The 22,485-nt window shown below is 43.7% G+C and overlaps 2 protein-coding genes across 3 annotated transcripts; one reads left to right on the plus strand and one right to left on the minus strand.

The window, feature by feature from the left end:
• Nucleotides 1–809: 809 nt before the first annotated feature.
• l3mbtl2 (L3MBTL histone methyl-lysine binding protein 2) lies at nt 810–12,192 on the plus strand. Of its 2 annotated transcripts, XM_079372168.1 has the most exons (18): nt 810–864; nt 1,665–2,094; nt 2,226–2,313; nt 2,680–2,813; nt 6,460–6,535; nt 6,756–6,835; nt 6,938–7,055; nt 7,889–8,023; nt 8,336–8,424; nt 8,586–8,832; nt 9,033–9,097; nt 9,695–9,799; nt 9,891–10,038; nt 10,210–10,292; nt 10,451–10,685; nt 10,780–10,845; nt 10,938–11,102; nt 11,183–12,192. In XM_079372168.1, exons 2-18 carry the CDS (start codon nt 1,759–1,761, stop codon nt 11,326–11,328), a joined length of 2,316 nt encoding a protein of 771 aa, XP_079228294.1. In that variant the 5' UTR covers nt 810–864; nt 1,665–1,758; the 3' UTR covers nt 11,329–12,192. The 2 variants fall into 2 exon arrangements, with proteins under 2 accessions (XP_079228294.1, XP_079228295.1); XM_079372169.1 differs by lacking the exons at nt 810–864; nt 1,665–2,094; nt 2,226–2,313; nt 2,680–2,813 and adding an exon at nt 4,602–5,348.
• chadlb (chondroadherin-like b) lies at nt 12,096–22,454 on the minus strand. The gene is made up of 11 exons (XM_079372170.1): nt 22,217–22,454; nt 20,060–20,224; nt 19,780–19,974; nt 19,515–19,670; nt 19,268–19,413; nt 17,928–18,209; nt 17,608–17,827; nt 16,645–16,918; nt 16,147–16,559; nt 15,812–15,978; nt 12,096–12,879 (listed from the first exon to the last, which is right to left on the minus strand). Exons 2-11 carry the CDS (start codon nt 20,222–20,224, stop codon nt 12,588–12,590), a joined length of 2,310 nt encoding a protein of 769 aa, XP_079228296.1. The 5' UTR covers nt 22,217–22,454; the 3' UTR covers nt 12,096–12,587.
• Nucleotides 22,455–22,485: the final 31 nt, after the last annotated feature.

Consider the following 22,485-nt stretch of genomic DNA (forward strand, 5'->3'; position numbering starts at 1 on the left):
ATAGCACACCTCTACATGGCTTTTCTACACCTCTGATGAAGTCAGGTCCATCTGGAGTTTATTCAACTCAAAACCGTGAAATGACAATAGACTTGCTCTGGAAACCATCAGTTGTCTGGGATCCATAATCTATCACTATTATTTGGAAATTAAAAAACATCTTATTTTTACACTTTTTTCTGTGTTTTGAGTGTATGTATAAATTAAACGATCACAACAACAATAGAGAAATCACAACCAATGTGTCATTTTACCTTTATTGATTAAACTTGCATAAAGGCATTTTCTTGGGCAAATGTGTAATTTACAGGATACTTCTTATGTGCTATACTTCAGCACTGTGACACTTCAATAATCGGACACTTTACCTCCCTGAGCAGCACCTGAAGCACTTTGAACTTTTATGGTCATTTTATACTGGTTTGTTCTGAATGAAATCAAACAGCCACTCTTTATACTGGTATACATGTGTTCTTGTTTTGTCATTACTTGTTGTGTTGGTCTTGGTTGTCATCATGGTTTTTATGTAACTTTGTTTACGTGTTTACCACAAACCTGCCAATAGACGACAAATGGAAATTAGACTATGGCTATAATAATAATAATTTCAAAATAGACACACAGTACATAGACTATGAAGACCAAAAAATAAACTGTTAAATGAAAGAGAGGAGTGCAGTATGCATGCATACATTATCTGTGAATATGACCGAACAAAAAAAATAAAATATATTTTATTTTATTTAAGTATGAGCCTGCAGATGAAATAACATAATTCACTGTAAATCTTTCCAATCCTGTTCAAGCCTCAATTCCCATAATGCCTTGCCAGTGCTTGAAATAGAAACTACAATGACGTCACAGGTAAGGGACTGCAGTGCTGTTTTAGAGAGGGCTGCGAAGTTGTAGCAACAAACAGAATCATTTTCGTGTTTTCTTAAACTGCTCAAATCCTCCTATGTTATAGTCTTTATTCTTTTCATGCTGCAGACTTTGAGTTATAAGAAATGAAATGCCGCTTCATGATCTAACATGCTGTTAGCACTGTTAGCACTGTTAGCAGCTAGCTACAGTAGCATGTGAACCATCAGTTTGTTTATGTTGTGAGCAGCTTGTCTTTGAACCTGAGAGCTGTGCAAGCTTACCCATTTCATTTAAAGCTAAATTAATTAAAACTTAATTGCTACAGTGCATTTAGGTTTGGTAACAACACGTATGTGTTTGCTCAAGTAACACATGTTTCTTCTGTTATGGTTTGCAGTCAGAAGATTTCCTTTGAATTAAAGTTTACCTGTTGATGGGTTTTTTATGAAGCCTCTGTCACTAACTTTAAAATAGTGCACAAGTAAATAAAACCATATTTTCTCATGATTTATTGAGAACCTTGTTTACAGTTAGATGACAACACTACATCATAGTTAATGATTTTTATTTGATTTTATGGTTTATTTGTTCGGGACAGTTACAATATAAAGACAAACTGAATACAGTAATTTAATGTGTCCTTAGATACACACAAAAAGCTTTTGAGCAAAAGATGTTTTACAAAATAAAACTTTATAGTTACCAGTGACATCCAAAGCAGCTGTCATTCACTTTATTTTCTGACTTGTAAAACAATATGTTTACTGGATTTAAAACTGGATCATCGCTTTCTTCTCCAGGGCTCGTAAAACAACTCCACACAGTTTAAAGGAAGAAGTCATGTGTTGGATTTAGATCCTGCTGTGCATTCTGAGGAATCGAGCGACCACAGGGATGCCTTATCACTGTGTTGCCTATGGATGCGGCAAAACGGCAGAAAATGGTGTGGCACTGTTTAAATTCCCCAAGGACCATCAGGAATTTCTGAAATGGGAAAAGCAGGTCCAGCGAACCCGCAACAACTGGGTCGCCACGCCAAACTCTTACCTGTGCAGCGAGCATTTCGGCAAGGAGTATTTTGAAGCCAGACCATACACAGCGGTCCTGAAGCTGAAGCCTGGAGCTGTTCCTACAGTGTTTGTCCGTCCACACTGTTCGTCCTGCAGTGGAGAGGGATGCAGCCAGTGCCTGCCTGCCATCCAACGCAGAAGCATCACAGCTGAATCAAGTGTGAGTGGTGGTTTCCATGGAGAGTCTTAACTTGAATATTAATCTTTTATTTTCAATATTTGTGCACATTTTGTGTTAAATGTGTTTTCTTATATTTCTCTTTACAACACAATGAAACCTCACCCATTCAGTTGGACGACACCGATGGAGCTGGTGACAAAGAAAATCCAGCCAGAGGACGGGTTAAAGCAGGACATAAATACACTGAGGACAGACCAGGTACGCTGTGACAGAAGGTCAAGGTCAGCTTCATTTTGTCAATTTTTCAACATGTGCTAGACATACAGAAAATAAAAAATAAAAAATCTCTCTGAGCCACGGTGTGAACTATCAGCAGAAAGACTTATAACCTTTATTTAGCCAGGAAGAGAAAATATATACAAAAATATAAAGGATAAAAATGAAAGCACAGATTTACAAAAAAAAGATGAGACGTACATTTTTAACGTTTGCAATAAAGCCAAATAACTTTTAAAATGCTTCTCTGCAAAGCACTTGAAACTTCAGTTTTAGCTCTTTGGGCATGTAGATAAAGTGTGATGATGTGAATTCAACTCCAAGGTATTTTTGTTTTCATCTTTGCAGCAGTGTGCGAGATGTGTGGCACCACTGGCACCTTCAGCACCTTCTTTTCCAGGACCAAGCGTTTCTGCAGTTTATCCTGTTCACGCTCCTTTTCATCAAACTCCAAGAAGACCTCCATTCTGGCCCGTCTGCAGGTGAGGGACAGATGAGATGTATCATCATGAACACCTGTTGCTGCCACATATCATTTAGACGTAAACCTTCTAATATCATTTATTTTCCCCAGGGACCTGCAGAGAGTTGATTTGTCTCTGTAAGTCTTCATCCAGATGTTCCTTATTTCTCACACCTCTTCTTCCTCTTCCGGCACTCTTCTCTTGTTTTTGATTCCCCATTCTGTCCTCTTTAACACAACTACCTCTTTGTGTTTGCTCCTCTCAGAGTTTAGACTGCAGAAGTTTCCAGAAAGCCTCTGCTCCCGTCTGACACACACATTCTACGTAACTAGCTCTGAAGAGATTTGCTCTTCACATCAGAATGTGTGAAGAGTTTATTGTGAACCGTTTAAACGCAGCATAATGTTGAAGTGATGGTTGATTGCTAAACAAAGTGAAAGACATGAAAACCTCGAGGGGAAGTGGTCAGACACTTCTCGTTCAGGGTTTAAAAGCAGCAGGAATAAGCACATTTTGCAGACTCTGCGGTTGTTCTGAAATGAAAACAACGACACAGTGTTCTTTATTTTAGTGATTTCTCTAAATATTGTTAGATTTCTGTTTTTCCAGTTTGCCCTGGTGGTGACAAGGATTTTAGTCCGGATCTTTAACTACCCATGAACTTTGTCATTATTTGAATATTTTCTTAAACTCCCAGTTATAAACAATGCATCTGGAAAATGTCAAAACCCAATTTATCAACAACCTACCAAACACTGTTCTTAGATGATGTGCTAAAGTCTCTGGTAATCCCTTCTGATGGTCAACACCTGAAGATATTTAGTTGACAAATGAAAGGCAGAGATTCTTCACAGAGGGCTTGAGTCTTTGGTTTGAGCTGTAGATGAAGATAAATTGTATTGTGGCACTGTGGAGTCTTGATAAAGAAATGTGAAAGTTGGAGAGATGTGCAGATTCTGTGGTTTAAGTTCATAACTCAAAACTGTCCTCAGAGGAAAAGTTGCTCTCTGGAAAACTGTTTGAAGATGAAATGCGATGGGACAAGTTCTGTTGGTGAGCCCGCTATGAACAGTAACTCTTCTGGTAGCCTTTAAGCTCCAGAAATGAATAATCATTATGACTAAAAGGGTGTGGTGTTTCCTTTAAATGTGTCAACCGGCCACTGATCAAGACACGAGAGCATAAGAAGAAGAAAACCGCCCTCTCCACTTTAAAGTTTGTCACCCCCCCTGAGTGGAAGCCCAATTAAATCTTTGGTTGTTTTTATCCTCTGATTTATTTCGGATGTGTAGAACGTATACATTTCTACATGAGTCAAAATGATTCATACACGCTGCATTGGTTCATGATGCAAAACAAAATCAATGCACCCACTGAAAGATTCAAATCGACTAAAGGCAGGGTTGGTCATTTTCAAAAACTAGCATGATTTTGAAAGTAGCGTTCCCTCAGTGCTCCCTCTTAAGCCACGCCCCTCCGTGCTTCATCTGAAGCCACGCCCCTCTATGCTCACTCTGAAGCCACGCCCCTCTGTGCGCCCTCTTAAGCTACGCCCTCCGTGCTTCCTCTGAAGCCACGCCCCTCACTTACATGCACATTTGTCCAGAAGCGGACCTCAGCTCATGCTTTGAGTGTGGGCTTGTGCATGCATGGGGTAGAGAACGAGCAGGGAGACAGGGAGGCGTGTGATTGGTTCATCAGATTGGTACCTCATGGCAGACATTGGTCAAAGTTTCTACAGGTTTACTAACAGACTGTTTTTGTTTCTTTTTCGGAGCACGAGAGTTTTTAATTTCTGCGCTGGCTGGTGCTGTGCCTATGTGAGAGTCTCAATCTTGTAACATCCATCCAATCCAGTCAGGCAGCAAGTTTAACAGAAACATTGAGTTCAGTCTTCCTTACTGACAGATGAATTGGTGGTGACAAAACATGGATGCAGCCGAGCTGAAGCTGATTGTTTAATGTTTGCATTAGTTGTATGTAAAGGTGCATTTTTTTTCAGGTGGGGTCGTTTGGGGGCCTCATCAGCACAAATACAATAGATGGAGCAACAGGCATGAGGACCGGAAGTTAAGCCAAGTGCTGCTGCGGGTGGGGGCTGGCAGGGAAGCTCATTTTAGCCATCAAGAAAAAGTCGACCTAAATGATTCAATTGTTATTCAGGTGTAGGCGGTTTTCAGAGGCCTATAACTTTGATTGAGCACTATATTTCGCCGCGGAGCAACTTTCTTGTGCTTCTTGGTTGTGAGATCCGCATGAGCTTTAACCATTGTTGAGGTTTCAACGATGGTGCGTTTTTGTTCTTTTCCCGGCTGTGCAAACAAAGAAGTTTCTTGGTCACCGTGCAGATTTTACACCATCCCATTGGGAAATGTTGCGGTAAAACACTTGTGGTTTCTTGCGTTGAAAATAAACCCCGACGCACAGCGACATTACGCGCTGAAGAACCTGCGCGTCTGCAGCGATCACTTCTCTGACGAGGATTATGAACCATCAGCGCCAAACAGCAAAGATCAACACAAGCTCAAATTCACTGCTACACCAAAACAACAGGTGAGAGAGAGGGAGCACAGAACCAGTACTGTTAAATTAAACCATTGAACAGACTACCAGTATAGATTTAAGTCAGCCTACACACATGGTGCGAAGGATCGATGGTTTACATTGATTTATTTGTGCGCGCAAAACTTGTATTGAATTGGAATTTAAACATTGTGTATTAAGAAGAAAAAAAGGTGTTTACATTTAGGCTTGTCAAGAAATGATGTGTTATTGGTCGTCTCCCAACCGGAAGGTCGAGGGTTTGAGCCCCAGCTCCTGCAGCCACATGTCCATTGTGTCCTTTGGCAAGACATTTAACCCCGAATTACTGTCAGCAGCCATCAGTGTGTGAATGTGTAGGTGTGCTTGAGCAGCCAGAAGAAGTCCATTTACTATTTATCATGAGTTTGTAACAGAAACAAGTCTCATGATGTGCTGTAACATCTGTTGCACAAAATGTGTCTCTGTTTTATGTAGATTTATTGTCTACTTATACAAACATCGTACATGTACGATAAATGACTGTTCACTTTCTTTTATATTTACTTTTGATGCTTGAAAAGTTTGCGGTCTCTTTGCTCTACTGGTCATGAGCATCCATCTGGGATCTGGTTGTCTTTGTGGCTTCTGCTTGAAGAAGAGACATAAACGTGTCTTCACAGCCTCGTGCTTTGTCTCGGGATCCAAAATATAAGAGAGGCAGTCAGACCTGCTCTGTTTCAGAGATGTCACAATATAACTATAAATGAATCTCAATAACACGGTGAGCGTCAGCAGCAAGTGAGGACGAACCGCCGTCTTTTAAATCAGAGGTGTGGAAACATTTTGACTTCAAAACAGAAAATGAAAAGAGGTGAGAAGATAACAGACTGTGTGACAAGAAGACGAGGAACTACACAAATAATAATGTTCTGTGAAATAAATCATGAGAGAATCATAGTGAATCGTTACATCCATAATCAATATATTGTGATAGTATTTATAAATGCAGTGCCAAAGAGAAGTGCAGCGAGGTAAAGTGATAAACATGTTGACAACCTAAACCTGCATCCTCGTCATGTCGAGTCGCCAAAAACTCAGGAGGAAGAAAATATGTTTGTTTTCTTTCTGCGTCTCTCTTCAGGGAAGGCCGCCGTCGAAAAAAGCCACCGTGCTCAACAAGGTGAACAAAGCTCCTGCAGCCCCACTGGGAGGGGAAGGTGAACACACACACACACACACACACACACACACACACACACACACACACACACACACACACACACACACACACACACACACACACACACACACTCTCTTAATATCTGTCCAGGTTACATACTGATCAAAGAGACTCTTGATATCAGTGTCTGCTGCTTAATTGGAGATATGAAAGTTAACATCTGACCCTTTACCACCTCTCTGCTTTCCACCCTGCAGCCTCGCCTGCTCGTTTCGAGTGGGGCGCCTACTTGGATAAAGAAACGTCTCTGGCTGCGTCAGTGACCTGCTTCAGACATGTGAGTTTCATTCTCCCTCAAAGTTTGATCGAGTATCCAAAAGCACACACGGGCACATCACACTGATGATCTGTGAGGAATCATGTGACCTCCCTCCTGCAGGCTCCGCTCTGCGCCCAGTGGGACGATATCCATGTGGGGATGAAGGTGGAGGTCCTGAACACCAACGCGGTCCTGCCCAGTAAAGTCTACTGGATCGCCACTGTCATCCAGGTTGCAGGTGTGTGCACTCGAGCCGTCACACTGTGGCTTTAAAAGCAGCTGTCACTGGTTTCTTAGCCCTCACCAATCTTAAATACGCTCTGGAGAGTTTTAGACTCTTTCAGGCTGAGTCTGGAATGAGTGCTTCCTTAATTAGTTCATGTTGTAAATGTCTGTGTACACTGTTAAAGACTCTTGATCCACCCGTTTGTTGTCTGTGGCACAACAAAATAAACTGACAGGGAACAAGTCTTCCTCCAGAAGATGATTTTTTTTTTCTAACTCAAACAATATTTTGATTATTGTGCAACACATTTTAAACATTTAAACATGACAAAAGTGTCGGGGGGGAGGGGGAGTAGCAATGAGCTCTGCACTGTGTCAAAAAATGTGGAGGAATCAGGTGCTCTTCAAGGACAGAGGACAAAAGTCTTAACCGCTAATACAAAAGGAAGGAACTGTTCTGATGGGAAAACAAAGTCTGAGGTGTAAAAGCAGTCCAGACTGAAAGTCCGAGGCACTCTGAGTGACGAGTGTCGGGGGGGGGGGGGAAAGTGCAACAGAAGGAGAAACGAAAGACTTTCCAAAGTGAAGAACATTTATCGACTTCTCTGGCCTTAAAAGACAAACCATATATCGACCAATCAGCTTTGAGACGCAGGTCTTTTCTTGAATGTTGTTTTCAGGTGTTTGTTCGCACTTCTCTACTGCTGTCTCTCTTCCAGAACACTTTAAACAATAACGGGGACGTGTGGAGAAAAGAGGGGAGGGGGGGAGCTGTCTGCTTCACGTGGGTCTGACTTCATCCATGGAGTACCGTCGTATCAGCTAAACGTGTCTTTTTGTCTCCAGGATACAAAGCTCTGTTGAGGTACGAGGGCTTCGAACACGACAGCAGCCATGATTTTTGGTGCAGCCTCGTTTCAGGAGAGCTGAACCCAATCGGGTGGTGCGCCATGACCAGCAAGCTGCTGGTGCCACCCAAAGGTGAGAATTCTCACTAAGACTGTGTGCGCTCCATGTACAGAGGCTGGAGTCCGTCAGGTGGGCGGCCCGGGTTCGAATCCAACCTGGGGCTCCTTTCCTGCATGTTATTTTTCTCTCTCTCTCTCTCTCTCTCTCTCTCTCTCTCTCTACTGACCAGATGTAAATTACAAAAAAAAATTGACCATAGTCGTCAATAAAAATAACTTTAAACATTTAATTGCGTCCCTGCGATAAAAGGATCTGAATGTTGCAGTTTGTGTGTTTTTATTTAATTTCATGACATATCTAAGTTGAGGATTTGTGTTTTCACAGATGTGAATCAGAACATCCCAGACTGGAAAGATTATCTGATGAAGAAGCTGGTGGGAGCGGACACTTTACCTGTTGACTTCTACCTGAAGGTACGTGTGGCGGCTGCTTTGTGATCAGTGACCTCATCAGTTAAACAAAATGTATCCGATACGCGTGAAGTGCATTTTCACTTTTCAATAGAGTAGACTAAATTATTGATCACCATCAGCATGTCTGTGATCCTCCTCCACTTCCTCCCGCTTCTCCTCAGCTTGCAGAGAGCATGAGGACGTCCTTCAGGATTGGCTCGCGTGTGGAGGTGGTGGATCCCAAACACGTGAGCCGGACCCGCGTTGCCCTCATCGACTCCATCGTCGGTGGCCGTCTGCGGCTGGTGTATGCAGACCAAAGTGACGCCCCGGAAAATGTCACCCTCGACTTCTGGTGCCACATGTGGAGTCCCCTCCTGCACCCGATAGGCTGGTCCAGCAGAGTGGGTCATGACCTCAAAGCCCCCAGTAGGTTGTTTTTCCACACCTGTAATAAATCGAGTGTAGTATCACAGAAACACACAGAAGTAATGACACGAGGGAGGATGATGGGATGAGGTAAAGTTTTCTAAACGTCAAGGTCAAACTTCATTACAACAGGTCTGTTTTCTCCATCATGAGTCACTGACTGTAGACATTGAACAGATCATGGCCTCTTCTGATTACAGTGAACAGCATGGAAGCTGCGACCACCAGAGGACACTCGGACACTTCATTCCTGCTCTTTAAGAAGGTGAGTCAGTTCAGTTCAACAAATCACATGAAAACTATCATTCACATTCTGACCATTCATTCATTCATTACGTTTGTTTTATTTGACCCGAGCCAATCAATCGATCTTTTATTTGTACAGCCTCAATTCATTACAAGTGTTATCTCTTTTCAGGTAAAGGACATTACTCTTTGTCTGTTAACATTACAAACAGCTTAATCCTTCAGTCCGTGGTAGCAAGAAAAAAAAGTTCCTTTGAACAGGCAGAAATGTTCAGCAGACGCGGGCTCATGACGGAGCAGCCGTCTGCTAACCTGTGCTGTGCTAAGAGAGGGGCGAGGGGGAGAGGGGATGATTGCGTTGATTGAACTCTGCTTTACATGTTCTGTTGTTTGCAACCATTTTCAAATCGGTGGATTGCCTCAGCTGGGACCCAGCTTTAATGGCTGTGAGGTAAAGTGTTCCCAGTTTAAATATGACCACTGAGATCCTCAGATCTTTAATAATATCGTTATTAAAGGTCTGTCTTTGTATTGCTGAGGTAAGATCCCTTCTTTAAACCAGAAATGAGCTGTGAACTGGCCACGTGTAAATATCTCCCTGCTGTGTGATCTGCAGCCCAGGTTTGTCTACATGGACGGCTGTTTCTTCGAGGAGGGGATGAAGCTGGAGGCCATCGACCCTCTCAATCTGGGGAGCATCTCTGTGGCCACTGTGCACAAGGTAAGACCGCCGTCTTCCTCTCATGATCCGGACTGAATTAGTCAACACTTTGAGTCCATCATTCCCCCCCCCCCTCTCTGATTCCTTCCAGGTTTTATTAGACGGCTACCTCATGGTGGGCATCGATGGCACCATATCCAACAACGGCTCTGACTGGTTCTGTTACCACGCCTCGTCTCACGCCCTCCTTCCTGTGGGCTTCTGTGAGAAGAACAAACTCCCTCTCGCTGTTCCTCCAGGTAAACATGACGCACATATTCATCCACCTCCCGTTTGAACTCCTCTGCTTATGTGAGTTTTCTGACACTTCCAGAATCCAGAGAGATGTCGTGGGTTTGTGCTGAGAATCCACGAAGAATAGAAAATGCCTCAAGTGCTGTAACTTTAATGGAAAAACTGTTTTTATGCAGGTTATGACTCCAAGACCTTCACCTGGGAAAAATACCTGAAAGAGACGAGAGCTCGAGCTGCACCAGCAAGACTGTTCAATGTTGTAAGTTCAGCATTAGAAGACAGGAAGTCCAAACATAGTGCATTAACACTGCTGGAACAAAACTCGACCTCCATAACATCTTTCATCATTAAAAAAAAAAAAAAAAAAAAAAAAAAAAAAGCCCATAAGTGTTAAAGTTGTAGTTTTTTGTTTCCCAGGACTACCCGGGTCACGGCTTCTCCCCCAACATGAAGCTGGAGGCGGTGGACTTGATGGAGCCGCGCCTGGTGTGCGTGGCCACAGTGAAGCGCTTCGTGGGCCGCCTGCTGCTCATTCACTTCGACGGCTGGGAGGACGAGTTCGACCAGTGGATCGACTACCAGTCCCCGGACATCTACCCTGTCGGCTGGTGTGACCTCATGGGCTACCAGCTGCAGCCGCCACCTGGACTACGTAAACATATTATAGAACGCCATCTTATTCTGATTGGTTACTCGGGGTGTTATGTATTGATTTGATCTTTTTTTTTTTCTGATCTGTTTTCCAGCGAATTTGTTTGAGAACCAGGCAGCACAAATCAAGAAAGCCAAGCCCTTTATGTCAAGGAAAAAGAGTAAGTTTTATGTCCAGCTTGGTTCAAAGTATTTCTCTCAGATCAGGAGAAAATGTTATTTTATTCCTCTTCCATGTTTTACTGTTTTTCAGAGAAGAGGAATGTAAAAAAGAGGCTGTCTCAGAATCAAGCTGAAGACGCTGCTTGTCATGATGGCCAGCCTGAGGCCGCCGACGGTCCTCCAGAGCCTGAAGAGCCAAAACTTCTTCCATACATTCCTCTCATCAAGCCCAAGACTGAGTCAGAGGATCAGGACAGTGAGTTGGAAAAATTGTGCGACGTGCATTTTACTGAAAATATGAATGGATGAATTGCTCACTTCATTCCGTGTCTGTAGTCTTTGCAGTGCACGTGAAAGTTGAAGAGGTGGAGGTCGAGATGGAGACCCCGACGGAACCGCCAGACAACTGTAAACAGGTCCCACTAAGTATCATCAAAATGGAGGAGGCCGGGGAGCAGGAGCCAGAGCTGAGCTGCACATGAATAAAAAAACTGCATCAGCAGCCGGGGGACAGACGGAGTTATCTTGTTGGAAAAGTAATGAAGAAAGCATCAAGGAGAAAAGTGCAGAAGGAGATGAGAGCGCTGTGGAGGACATTTCAGATATCAATGCCGGGGCTGTAGGAATGAGATGTACACCTGTAAAGACAGCCAGTATAAATTTAAAGATCCTACAAATGTCATGTTCACATCATGTGGACATCCAGAGTTTTTAGGGCTAACCATTCAAACAACTGCATGTGACTCTGTGAGGCTGCAGTATCACCAACACAGCTGGATGTCTTGCAAAATGTTTCCTGTATATTACTCAGGTTAGAAAGCATTAAAGTTACCGTTGCTGGGTTTCTGTTACTGCAGCTGAGGTGAGCGTCAAAGAGTGCAAAGCTGAAAAACTCTGCTCAGCATAGACGACTCAAACCTGCACATGTCTCAGATTATCACCTGCTCAGTCCGACTGTGTGTGGACGTCTTACTGGGGGGGGGAAGGGAGCTCACAAATCTAAGGGCCAAATGAGAAGGAATGCTGCACTCTGCGTTCCCAGACAATGTCGGGATGTTTTCACGAGTGCAGTGAGTTTGTGAACAGGAAACACAATCATCTTTATCCAAACTGTCCCGCTCAGATCACCTCTGTGCACACTATGTGCTTCTGTTCTGGTCGAGTTCAACATGACTAAGCATGGAGAGTGTTACCTGTGGACCTCACCCAGAGATGTGTGATGGCTCTGACTCGACATAGCACACAGACGTTTGTTGTAAGGTTTTATTTTTTCCTTTGTCAGATCCAGATGTTCTTTGTTTTTGTAAATATGTAACATTTCATAAAAGAAATTAACTTGATCATAATCATTGACTCATGGGATCTTTCCAAACGCTCTGCTGTTGTGGTCAATATGGATTTAGTACAAGGTTGAAGATTGTAAAGCTAATGTGGCTCGCTTTCTTTGCTTCCTCCAGGAAGCTACAGAGCTGCTCAGACGCTGAAATGTGAACGTGTATCTTGTTCTGCTGGCAGAAGAAAAGCATGCTCAGTGTTGATTCCTGGGACGACGTAAGAAGAAATAACTTTTTTTTAATTTGTTGATCAAACGGCAACAAACTGATGAAAACTTGACTGGCAGAAGAAGTGAAGGAGCCTCGGTAGAGACGGGTCTAAGAGTTTACAGTTGAACTGAATCTTTGGTTCCTCCTCGTCAGATGCATCTAACCACGGTCTCTAAACATCAGTGAGGCGGCAGGTTTCACGCCGTGGTTCCTCTCTTGGTGGTTTTCTTGGCTGCTGTTGGTTTTGTGTTGGGACCCTTGCGGATTTTGGACTTGGCTTTCATCATTTTGACCTGCCGAAGGTGCATTGGTTTGGGTTTGGTCGCCTTCGGTGCCTTCGCAGGTTTTGGGGTGGCGCTGGGAGCTGAGGGGAGACTCTCTCCTCCTGGACAGGCTTTGAAGACGTGGACGTCCTTGACCCTGCGACCCCTCAGCTCAGGGGGATTTGCACAGGTGGCTCGTACCTTCAGGTTGACTTTCTCAATCCAACTAGATGAAGAGGAGAAATGCACTTTCATTTTAAACCGTAAAAGACAAACTCTTAAAAATATAACTCTTACATATCTATAACTAGTTATCAAGTTTTGTTCTGAGCCCTCTAAAAAGGCTATTCCACATTTTATGGATGTCACATCATTGATGGTAAATGTAGTTAACAGCAACAACACATCAAGGCAAAATGTGCATTAAATATTGAACACTCAAACAGAGACTGTATTCATGAAAGGAAGACAATCAGACTTGTGCATAATGTTGAAACATTTCTCTTTAACATGGGTACGAAATAATCCTTTAAAGAGCATATTGCAGGTTAAAAAAAAAATGTAATTAATATTTTATATAGTCTGTTAATGGCTGTAAAATAAGTAGGTTATTTTTTTAATATGTTCTACAACACATAAGTGCTCTAATTTAGAGGAGAAAGTGGCTGTTTTAGCATAGCCGTTTAGAACGTGCTTTTTTTTCAACAACGCGTCATATGACGTAACATAAGGGACTCCCGTTCTCTGACTCTGCTTTGATCGGCTTCATGCGTCTGTGTATGAATGAATGAATGAAGCCTTTATTGCCCCTGGGGGAACTTGTCTTGCACGGAGAGCATGAAACACTTTACAAACAAACATTTAGAAGGCAGCACAAAAGAATTAAAGCACAAAAAACAGGCTAAAACATGATTAAAGAGGTGTGATGATACGTGGTAGTGAGTGAGAATAGACAGGATGCCTCCCTGCAATAGTTTGTAATTTGCGCGGTGCACATTCAGGTGCACAGTGTAAGTGGCTGATTATTCAAAGTGTTTTTTGGTGAATTATTCCCACAACCTCAGAAACGATCGAACAGACACATTGAATATTTCGGCATCAGACACAAAAGCGTTTCCTTATTAATGATTTAAATCTCTGGCTGTTTAACATCAAATATTATATACGCAGACAGAAAGCGTTTAATGATTTGATCTGCTGGAATCCTCTGTTATATTCTCTATATATTATATATTATTATATACGCAGACAGAAAGCGTTTAATGATTTGATCTGCTGGAATCCTCTGTTATATTCTCTAGTGTGAGCGTAATAGACACCGGACAGTCTGTTTTAATATATGTAGTCATACTATTTATTATAAATCCAACTCTGTTACAAGAGAGCGCGCGTGTGTGTGTGTGTGTGTGTGTGTGTGTGTGTGTGTGTGTGTGTGTGTGTGCGCAGTGGGGAAAGACGGAACGCGCAGTTTGGAAACGAAACGAAACACAACCTTTACTTCTGTCGGTCCTTTATCCCATTAAAACTTTAAACTTTTTGTAGTAGCCTAATATATGTGCACGCATTAAACTGTGGAGTGTGTGTGTGTGTGTGTGTGTGTGTGTGTGTGTGTGTTTGTGTGTGCGCAGTGGGAAAAGACGGAACGCGCGGTTTGGAAACAAACAGAAACACAAGCTTTACGTCGGTCCTCTATCCAATTAAAACTTTAAACTTTTTGTAGTAGCCTAATATATGTGCACGCATTAAACTGTGGAGTGTGTGCGCTGTTGTGCATGTTTGTGTGGATTACGTGCGCCGTGATCCTGCACCATACACTGTATTTTCTATAACAACGTGAGCACTGGGCTGCATGAGGAATAAACAATTAAGACATGGTGCTGCATTTGCACAGGCCGTGTAATCGGGTTCTATGTCTGTCTGTCTCTCTCTCTCTCTCTCTCTCTCTCTCTCTCTCTCTCTCTCTCTCGCTCTCTCTCTCGCGCGCGCACAGCGCGGCACCGTAATACGTTGTACAGATTTGCCGTTTTTACAAGCAGCTCCCATACAATGTAAAGGTGAATGATCGTCACTTGCACCTTCTACAAATAGTTTTTTAATTGATTGAATGTGATTACAAACTTTACATATGCTGATGTGAACACAGCACTCGCCCATATATGGCGAGCTGACACCTGTCACTCAGCAGGACGCCTGCTCCGGGTCTCTCCTCACACCACAGCTTCACTTCTCTCCTGAGGCCGTTATTCCTTTAATCCTGCCTGTTTCTGCTCTCTATCACATTTAACAGGTTCAGAATAATAAACCAGTGGACCATTATATGTAAAGGAATACATGTCTTCTTCCTCTTTATTGACGGGAGTGACACTCGGATCCATGATTTTCTATGTTAAACAGACGGGGATTCAGCGGGACTCCCTTATGTTACGTCACAGCCGAATGCGGAAGTAAAAAGCAAAGACGTGCGAAAACGTACTAAAACGTCTCCAGGAGACCCTGTGGGTTATTAATTTCAGAATTTCTTTAAAAACAGTATTGTTAACGTATTTTCCTATGATTAGTTAAGTTTTGTCTTTAACCTGCTATATGCTCTTTAAATTATGGGGTTAGGGCACGTTGGATTTGTTTTTATTTTTTTATTTTTCCGGGCTAACCTCTAGGTGGCACTGTGACCTCTGGGAGCCAAACCTGTTCAAAGGGTGCAGCAGGTAATGTGCACAATTTGAGGTCAAATTTTTTTTTTTTTTTGGTATTTTGCCTTTATTATAGAGGAAAGTGGAGAGAGGCGGAAATCAGGGAGAGACATGCGGGAAAGGAGCCACAGGACGTGAACCCGGGCCGCCCACATGAGGACATGTGCACTGCCGCTGCACCACCAGCGCCCCCTGAGGTCAATAGTTTTTGAGTGTGGCACACCGAGCCAAGAAACATGTACTTTATTTACATTCTTTATAAATGGAATATTATATGGATTGGTATATTATCGATATTTGTTTTTGGACTAAAATCAGCAGCTGCGAGGAACCCTAACCGACCCAAACGAAGAAATGTGCGTCAACAATACATGGGCCCAGATAAAAGAGGTCAAACATGCGTAGTTTGGTTTTTCATTTCTCATTGCACTGTGATGTGGTTATTAAAAAAAATAAAAAAGTTCTCACAGGCGTAAAGGCAGCAGAGGGCAGTCACACATCAGAGGGTTGTCGGCCAGGTTGATCACCTCCAGAGAAGTGAACGGGTGAAGGTTAGGCACCTCCTCCAGCTGGTTGCCCTCCAGGAAGAGACTCCTCAGTCCTGGTCCCAGACCTGCCAGGGAGTTCTGTGACATCTGGAGGACAAGAGACCCGTCACATGAGCTCACCTCAATGATTTGTTGCCAACTCTAAAGACGGCACTGTGGCTGCAGATCTGTCTGGAGGACAGCTTTTTGAAAGGCTAAATGAGCAGGTTACATAAAACATAAGAGAAGGACTACAAGAAAAACGAGTCTTATTACCTTCTCCAGTCCCATGTTATCAAGGTACAGCTCCTTCAGTGACCCGGCCAATGGTCGAAAAGCATTGGGCCCCACCCAGCGAACCGGATTCCCCGACAGCCTCAGGTCTCTGAGGTTTCCCGTCTTGCTCAGCGCCTCAATAGGTACCTCATTCAGCTTGTTTCCCCCCAGGTGAAGAGTATCGAGGTCACCGGCCTGGTCCAGAGCTCTGGGCGACACGTGATCAATGGCGTTCCCCGTAAGGTAGAGGGCTCTGAGGCTCCCTGCGCCACTCAAAATGTCTGCCTCCAGCTTGGTGATGGTGTTGTTCTCCAGGTGAAGCGCAAGCAGACTGGGTACCAGTTTAAAGGCTCCTACGGGGAAACTGGTGAAGCGGTTCTTCTCTAAATGGAGGTATGTCAGCTGAGGGAGGCCTGTGGATGAGGATTAAAGAAGTTCAAAGTCGGTTTAAAGAATAACGACATATAAAAATGTCTGCTTAATATAATTTATTGTGACCTTTAAAAGCTTCAGGGCTGAGCGACGCGAGGTCATTCTCCGACAGGTACAGGTAGATCAGTCCCTTCATACCACTGAAAGCCCCTCCCTCCACCTCCACGATTTTGCAGCGCTGCAGGTGTAGCGACACCACCTGGGGGACGCCGGGGAAGCTGTTTCCGGAGATGTAGTGGAAGTGGTTTCCACGCAGGTCGAGGAGACGAGTGGTGGGAGAGAAACCCCGGGGAACTTTGGTGTGACCTCGGTTCTCACAGGAGGAGTGGTGAGTCTCCGCCTGAGGACCGGGAGGTGAGGGGGGGGGGGGGGGCGTGAAGACGAGGAGGGACAAAGACAATCAGCCAGTTCAAATCGTGTTCTTTTACTTTCTACGTTTAAAATGTAGAAACTAAACCTAAGCTCAAATGTTCTATTTCTGTTATGACCTGTGAGCGATCCAATGAAAAGTAAAGTGACTTTATTAAAATGGTTCTCTGAGGAAAAAGGAAAAAAGTGAAGGATTTTAATTGTTGATACAGCTCTGCTGTGACCCGAGGCTGCACCAACATGCTGTGAAGTGTTACAGAGGGTGGGTTAGCAAAGCTGCAGAGAATCAATAAAAAGGAAAATGCTCAAGATCAAATGTTGTTACAAAACTCTTCAGTTTTCTATTTATTTTCTGTATGTCTTTTAGACCAAGTCGTGTTGACCAATCACGAATCAGCAGGCTTTGTGAGGTAAGCAGGAAAACGGTCTCTGTGGAGAGTGAGTGGGTCAGTGTGCAATCCCCAGCGCTCATTAGCATTAACTCACATAACTTTAGATTTACAAGAAATATCTAAAAAATGAAAAATCTGCTTTTGAAAAATTTCAGCAAAAACAGAAAAAGTGACATTTCAAGGCGTAAAAGTTGTCTTGGTAAACTTCAGTAGGAAGAGAAGAGAAAAATCAATCTCAGTATTTCACAGAGTCTCCCCCCCCACTAACCTCGCAGACACAGTTGGCAGGACACTTGACTTTGTTTTCTGGCTCCTTGGTGGGTGGCGGTGCGTTCCTGGTCGCTTCCTCAAACTCTGCCTTCAGCATGGCCTCTTGGCTCTGACAGCGCAGCTCAGGAGGGTGAAGGACCTCCAGGTTCTCCCCGGAGAGATGAGCCGGACCTCCACACGTTCCCATCAGCTTCACCTTACGACGGATCGCCCATTCTCTACAGTGAGGTCATGTAAAAGAAGACATGAAGGTACCTCTGTTCATCCACTGGATGTGATGTCAGCCATTGTTTCAGACTCCACAGAGGTCTGACGCACCTGAGTGGACGCAGGTAGCAGTTGCAGTAGATGGGGTTCCCGGCCAGGTTGAGGCGTGCGAGGTTGGGTGACCCCTCAGAGAAGGGCTGGACGACGCGCAGCTGGTTGTGGCTGATGTCCAGGTGGATGAGGTTGGGGGATTTTGACACAGCTGTATTTGCCAGGTCCTGCAGTGACATGTGGTCCAGGAAAAGGTGGGTCAGTTTGGCCATGGACACCACCTCCTCTCCGAGGTAAGTCATGGGGTTGTAGCTCAGATCCAGACGCGTCAACTCTGGCAGTCTAGATACAAAACAGAGGCAATTTGTATCATGAAGGAAACGTCAGCTATCGATGAGTCTCTGGATCAGTATGCTGAACTGTCATGTCACTGAGCTATCAGCTAACCCAAACCCTTAAATTAGCAGATATGACTTTTTACTGCGATTCACACGTTCACAATAGCTAAAAAAATACACCTCCCCTTTTTTTTCAATGAATACTATAAAATGAGCCCCCTTCAATGTTATGGACATGCCCTTAGTACATGAGAATGATGATCAAGACCAGCTTGCATGATGGTCGACTTATATAATAAATTTTATAAGCAAGAAGAATAAAGAAGTTAATTCTTAAGAGAGAGCCGTCCCCGTGTCTCAGACACTGAAGCTTCAGTGTTTAGCCAGCTTTGCATCAGTCTGAAATGTTTTCTGCACTTTAACCTCCAAAAGCATCTCTCCAATATGTAGCCTCGTTTTTTCATGTTTCTGCGCATGGAGTTTATTAGAAAAACACAGAGTCTTTCGAGGTTCTGCACTTATTTATCTTGCTACTAAAATCTCCTTTTTCAGTCATGTGATGCTTTAGTACGTTTTATGTGCTGTCTTGTAAATGTTTGTTTGTGTGGTGTTTTATGCTCTTGGAGCAAGACAAATTCCCTTCGGGGCAATAAAGGTTTAATTAATTCATGAATTCATTATTCAGGTTGGTTTGAATCAGTCATGTCTGAACCAGTTCTCTTGCCGACCTCCATCACTGCAACAAACCTGCTGTCCGGCTAACTGAGGGGCGTCCAAAACGCCTTAACACCACCTTCCTTCTCCGGTCAAAACAAAAACAAACTATTTCAGACTAGAATCTAAACTAAGGAGGCGGACATACTGGCTGCTGCTTTGTTTTCAGAGAAGTCAGCACTTCACCACATCACATGTTTCTTTAATATCTGATGTTGAGTGATTTAATTCAGTAGATATTTTCCATATTTCTTATTTAAGTTTCATAACTGTCCATATGAGAATGTTGTGTATTTCTCTAACTGAAGATAGATGCTTCTGACACCTAGTCCAGGTCTACTTGCCGACCTGGTCATGGTCTCAGATGGGAAGAACTGCAGCTCGTTGTGGTCCAGACTGAGGCGGTTCAGTGTGAACAGACCAGCGAAGGCCTCAGTGTCCAGGTAGTTCAGAGAGTTGTGACTGAGGCGGAGCCATTTGATGTTCTGCAAACCCTAGAGTTTAGAGAGGTTGACTGTTTGGTAAGAAGATTTGTAAATGTCTTTATACCATCTTTATAGTTTGAGATACTTTGTGCAGTTTGATGTGTGTGAACCTGGAAGGCCATGTTGGGGATGTAGACCAGCTGGTTGTGTGTAAGAGAGAGCAGGTTGAGGAAGCCGAGCTGAGTGAAAGCTCCAGGCTGGATCTCTTCCACGCGGTTACGGTCGATCATGAGCTGTTTGAGTGAGGACAGGCCGTCAAGTGACTCCTGGAATCACAAGAGGCAGAAGAAGAGGAAAGAGTTGAGAGGGGGAACTATGTCCGAGGGAGGAGGGCCGACGTTTCAAGAAAATCTTGATGAATGCGTGCGTGAAGACCTGGTAGAGGATGTCGATGTTGTTGTTGGCCAGGTTGAGGAAGACCAGGCGACCGAGGCCGCGGAAAGCACCCTCCTTCACTCTGCGGACGTTACAGCGCTGCAGCGACAGGTGAGTCAGGTAGGGAGTGTGTTTGAAAGCCCCGGTTGGAAGCTCCTGGATGTCATTGCCTCGGAGATCCAATTTCACCGTGATCTATAAAGAGAGGGATTCAATCTGAGATGGAGCAACATGACAACGGAATCAACTCGAGACATGTTTGCGTGTGTGGTTGGGAAACCTCGTCCACAGTGGGAGGGACTTCGGTCAGGTTCTTATTGACGCAGTTAACAGTGAGCTGGATCTGGTCACAGACGCACTGCTGTGGACACTTTGCTGTGTGTGCCGCAGGGAGGCAGAGGAGCAGCAGCACCCCCAAGATGTCTGGACTGAGCTGAGAGTACATCTGAGAGGGGAAAATAACAGCTTTTACTTCATTCACAAAATTCCGGGGTTACACACTTTACTGAAGCATTTCTTGGCAAACATCCTTGAAAATGTCTTTATATAACTTTAAAAACACCAGTTGTGTAAACAACCAGTTAAGAGGATCCAGAACTAATCCAGTTACTTCATTCATTCATTCTCGACGTCACTCCCACTGAGGAATGTTTCCTCCTTCACTCTTCTGCTCTCTGCAAACGTTAGTGTACCATTTACAGCACAGTTTGTTAGGAATTAATCTCTGCTCACAGATTTTGCATCAAAATGTAGAATCAGAAGGTGTAAACGTGTTCTGATTTCTGTTTGTAATATGAGAAGCAGCTATCTTCCACTACAGCAGGCAGTGGCTGCTGGGAGAACAACGGTCCTCATGGAGAGCAAAAAAAATAACCTGACTGCAAACCCAGAACTGCCTCTGTGATTCTCTGGCAATGACTGAACTTTATTGAATGTCTTTTAACAGATATGTTAAAAAGTGAAGCTCACATTCTGCACTTGGTTGTCAGGGTTAGGGTTCTTTACACCAACTTCTTCCTCTATTATCAAGTTGTAAGTCGGAGTGTATATGAAGGCAAGGCACGGGAAAGGAAGTTAAATTTAAAGAACCTGATAAAAAAGTGTATCCAAAAATATTTGTTTTTTTGGTCACTTGAACCTGAACTGCCTTATCCACCTTATAGGGATGAGCTATTGTTGCTACACACCTTGCTCATTCACTGTAATTTCCCACACACTTGGTCCCACCCAGCACTGCAACCTCAGCATAGCAACAATGAAAGATCAGTCAAATATTAGTGAATATTTAAAAAGAGATGTGACAGTCAAACCTTTTCTGGTCTCTTTGACCGAAAGGTCAATTTTACCTGACTCAACCCTGAATACGTGGCTGTGATTGGCTGTCATGAGACGTTATCGTGTACTGTGGTTTATTTCTATTCTCCGTCTCACCTTTAGAGAAAAGTTGAGGCCAAACACCAAATCTGCCAAAGAAGCTCGTCACCTTGCTTTGCCTTCCTCATTAATGCCCAGTCGAGTGAAAGTCTCTCCCATTATTCTGTACTTTTTGGGGATTAGTGCCATTCTGGTCAGATTGGGCTGCCATAGTCTTCACTGGAATGCCTTAAAAACACATTCCCATGTCGGGTCAACAGTTCTGATCCGCAGGAATGGACATGAAAAGCTTCAGGACTCAACACTGATATTTCATTATGTTGTAAGAGTGAGCTTGTGCCATTATAATACCTTTACTAAAAAATGCAGAACCAAACCGTGTCAGAGATGGCTCTCAGAGGAAATCACAGAATAATAAGTCTACATTCATTTTATAATGTTGGCCTGAAGCTTAAGTCAATTTTATTGTTGAATTGAAATAAAGTGAATTTAGGAAACATGGCATCACACCACGTTTTGTTCCTTGAACCCCCTGAGAAGCGAGGGCCAAGAAACCAGAGACGAAGGAATGTCCTCCGGCCGGACTGTTTGTCTGCGTCCCCCCAGGGATCAACAGTCCTGACCGCAGAGGAGCTGCAGAGCCGGCGGCGCACAAAGACGCACAGTGTCTCTGCTGCCGCTGTTGTGCCAAAACGCGTTGCCCCAAGAAAAAAAAAAAAAGAGAAGAGGTTTCCTTCACCTATCGAGAGATTCCTCCATCAGCTTTAACTGTGTTTACCAATATAACGTTAAAACATTTTTTTGATTAAATGAAATTAAACGCACTAGTTTAGTAAATGCTTATTAACAAGAGAATACGAGGTGATTTGAGTTGTAATATTTAAAAATTTAACTACTCAGCCGTGAACATTATAATTTCTATGTGTGGGTATTCACATTTCAGTTGATTCAAATGTTACACTTTTCATTTAGCAATTTCAATATCACCAGAATAACATTAGTGAACAAAAAATCCTGATATTTGGATATTCACAGAAAGTCAAGAACCTTTCCACAGACTCACCGTGGTCCCGTCGTGAGTCCGTCCGGCTGCAGGTCCTTTTCTGTCGGCTGACTCTCTCACGGCCTCTGCTCTCTGCTGCGCTTCCCCTGGCTGTCCCCCATCCAAAACAAACTCCGTTTATCCCTTCATTCACTGACACTCCCCCTGCCCGACACACACACACACACACACACACACACACACCGAATCTACAGTCTGCTCGTTGAGTCCGTTAAAGGAATAACTCACGACAAAAAAAGCAACTTCAGGCAGCCATTCACTTGTCTACC

Source organism: Symphodus melops, assembly GCF_947650265.1.
Source record: "Symphodus melops genome assembly, chromosome: 21".
In the NCBI taxonomy this organism is placed as follows: domain Eukaryota; kingdom Metazoa; phylum Chordata; class Actinopteri; order Labriformes; family Labridae; genus Symphodus; species Symphodus melops.

What these genes read in the sequence shown, in the direction of transcription:
- l3mbtl2 (XM_079372168.1), top strand. Translation starts at nt 1,759, where the DNA reads ATGCCTTATCACTGTGTTGCCTATGGATGCGGCAAAACGGCAGAAAAT. An exon ending in CCCTCTCGCTGTTCCTCCAG is followed by an intron (nt 10,039 to 10,209) that starts GTAAACATGACG and finishes GTTTTTATGCAG; the next exon opens with GTTATGACTCCAAGACCTTC. An exon ending in GCAGCCGCCACCTGGACTAC is followed by an intron (nt 10,686 to 10,779) that starts GTAAACATATTA and finishes TCTGTTTTCCAG; the next exon opens with CGAATTTGTTTGAGAACCAG.
- chadlb (XM_079372170.1), bottom strand. Translation starts at nt 20,224, where the DNA reads ATGTACTCTCAGCTCAGTCCAGACATCTTGGGGGTGCTGCTGCTCCTC. An exon ending in TCCCTCCCACTGTGGACGAG is followed by an intron (nt 19,975 to 20,059) that starts GTTTCCCAACCA and finishes CTCTCTTTATAG; the next exon opens with ATCACGGTGAAATTGGATCT. An exon ending in ACATCGACATCCTCTACCAG is followed by an intron (nt 19,671 to 19,779) that starts GTCTTCACGCAC and finishes TTGTGATTCCAG; the next exon opens with GAGTCACTTGACGGCCTGTC.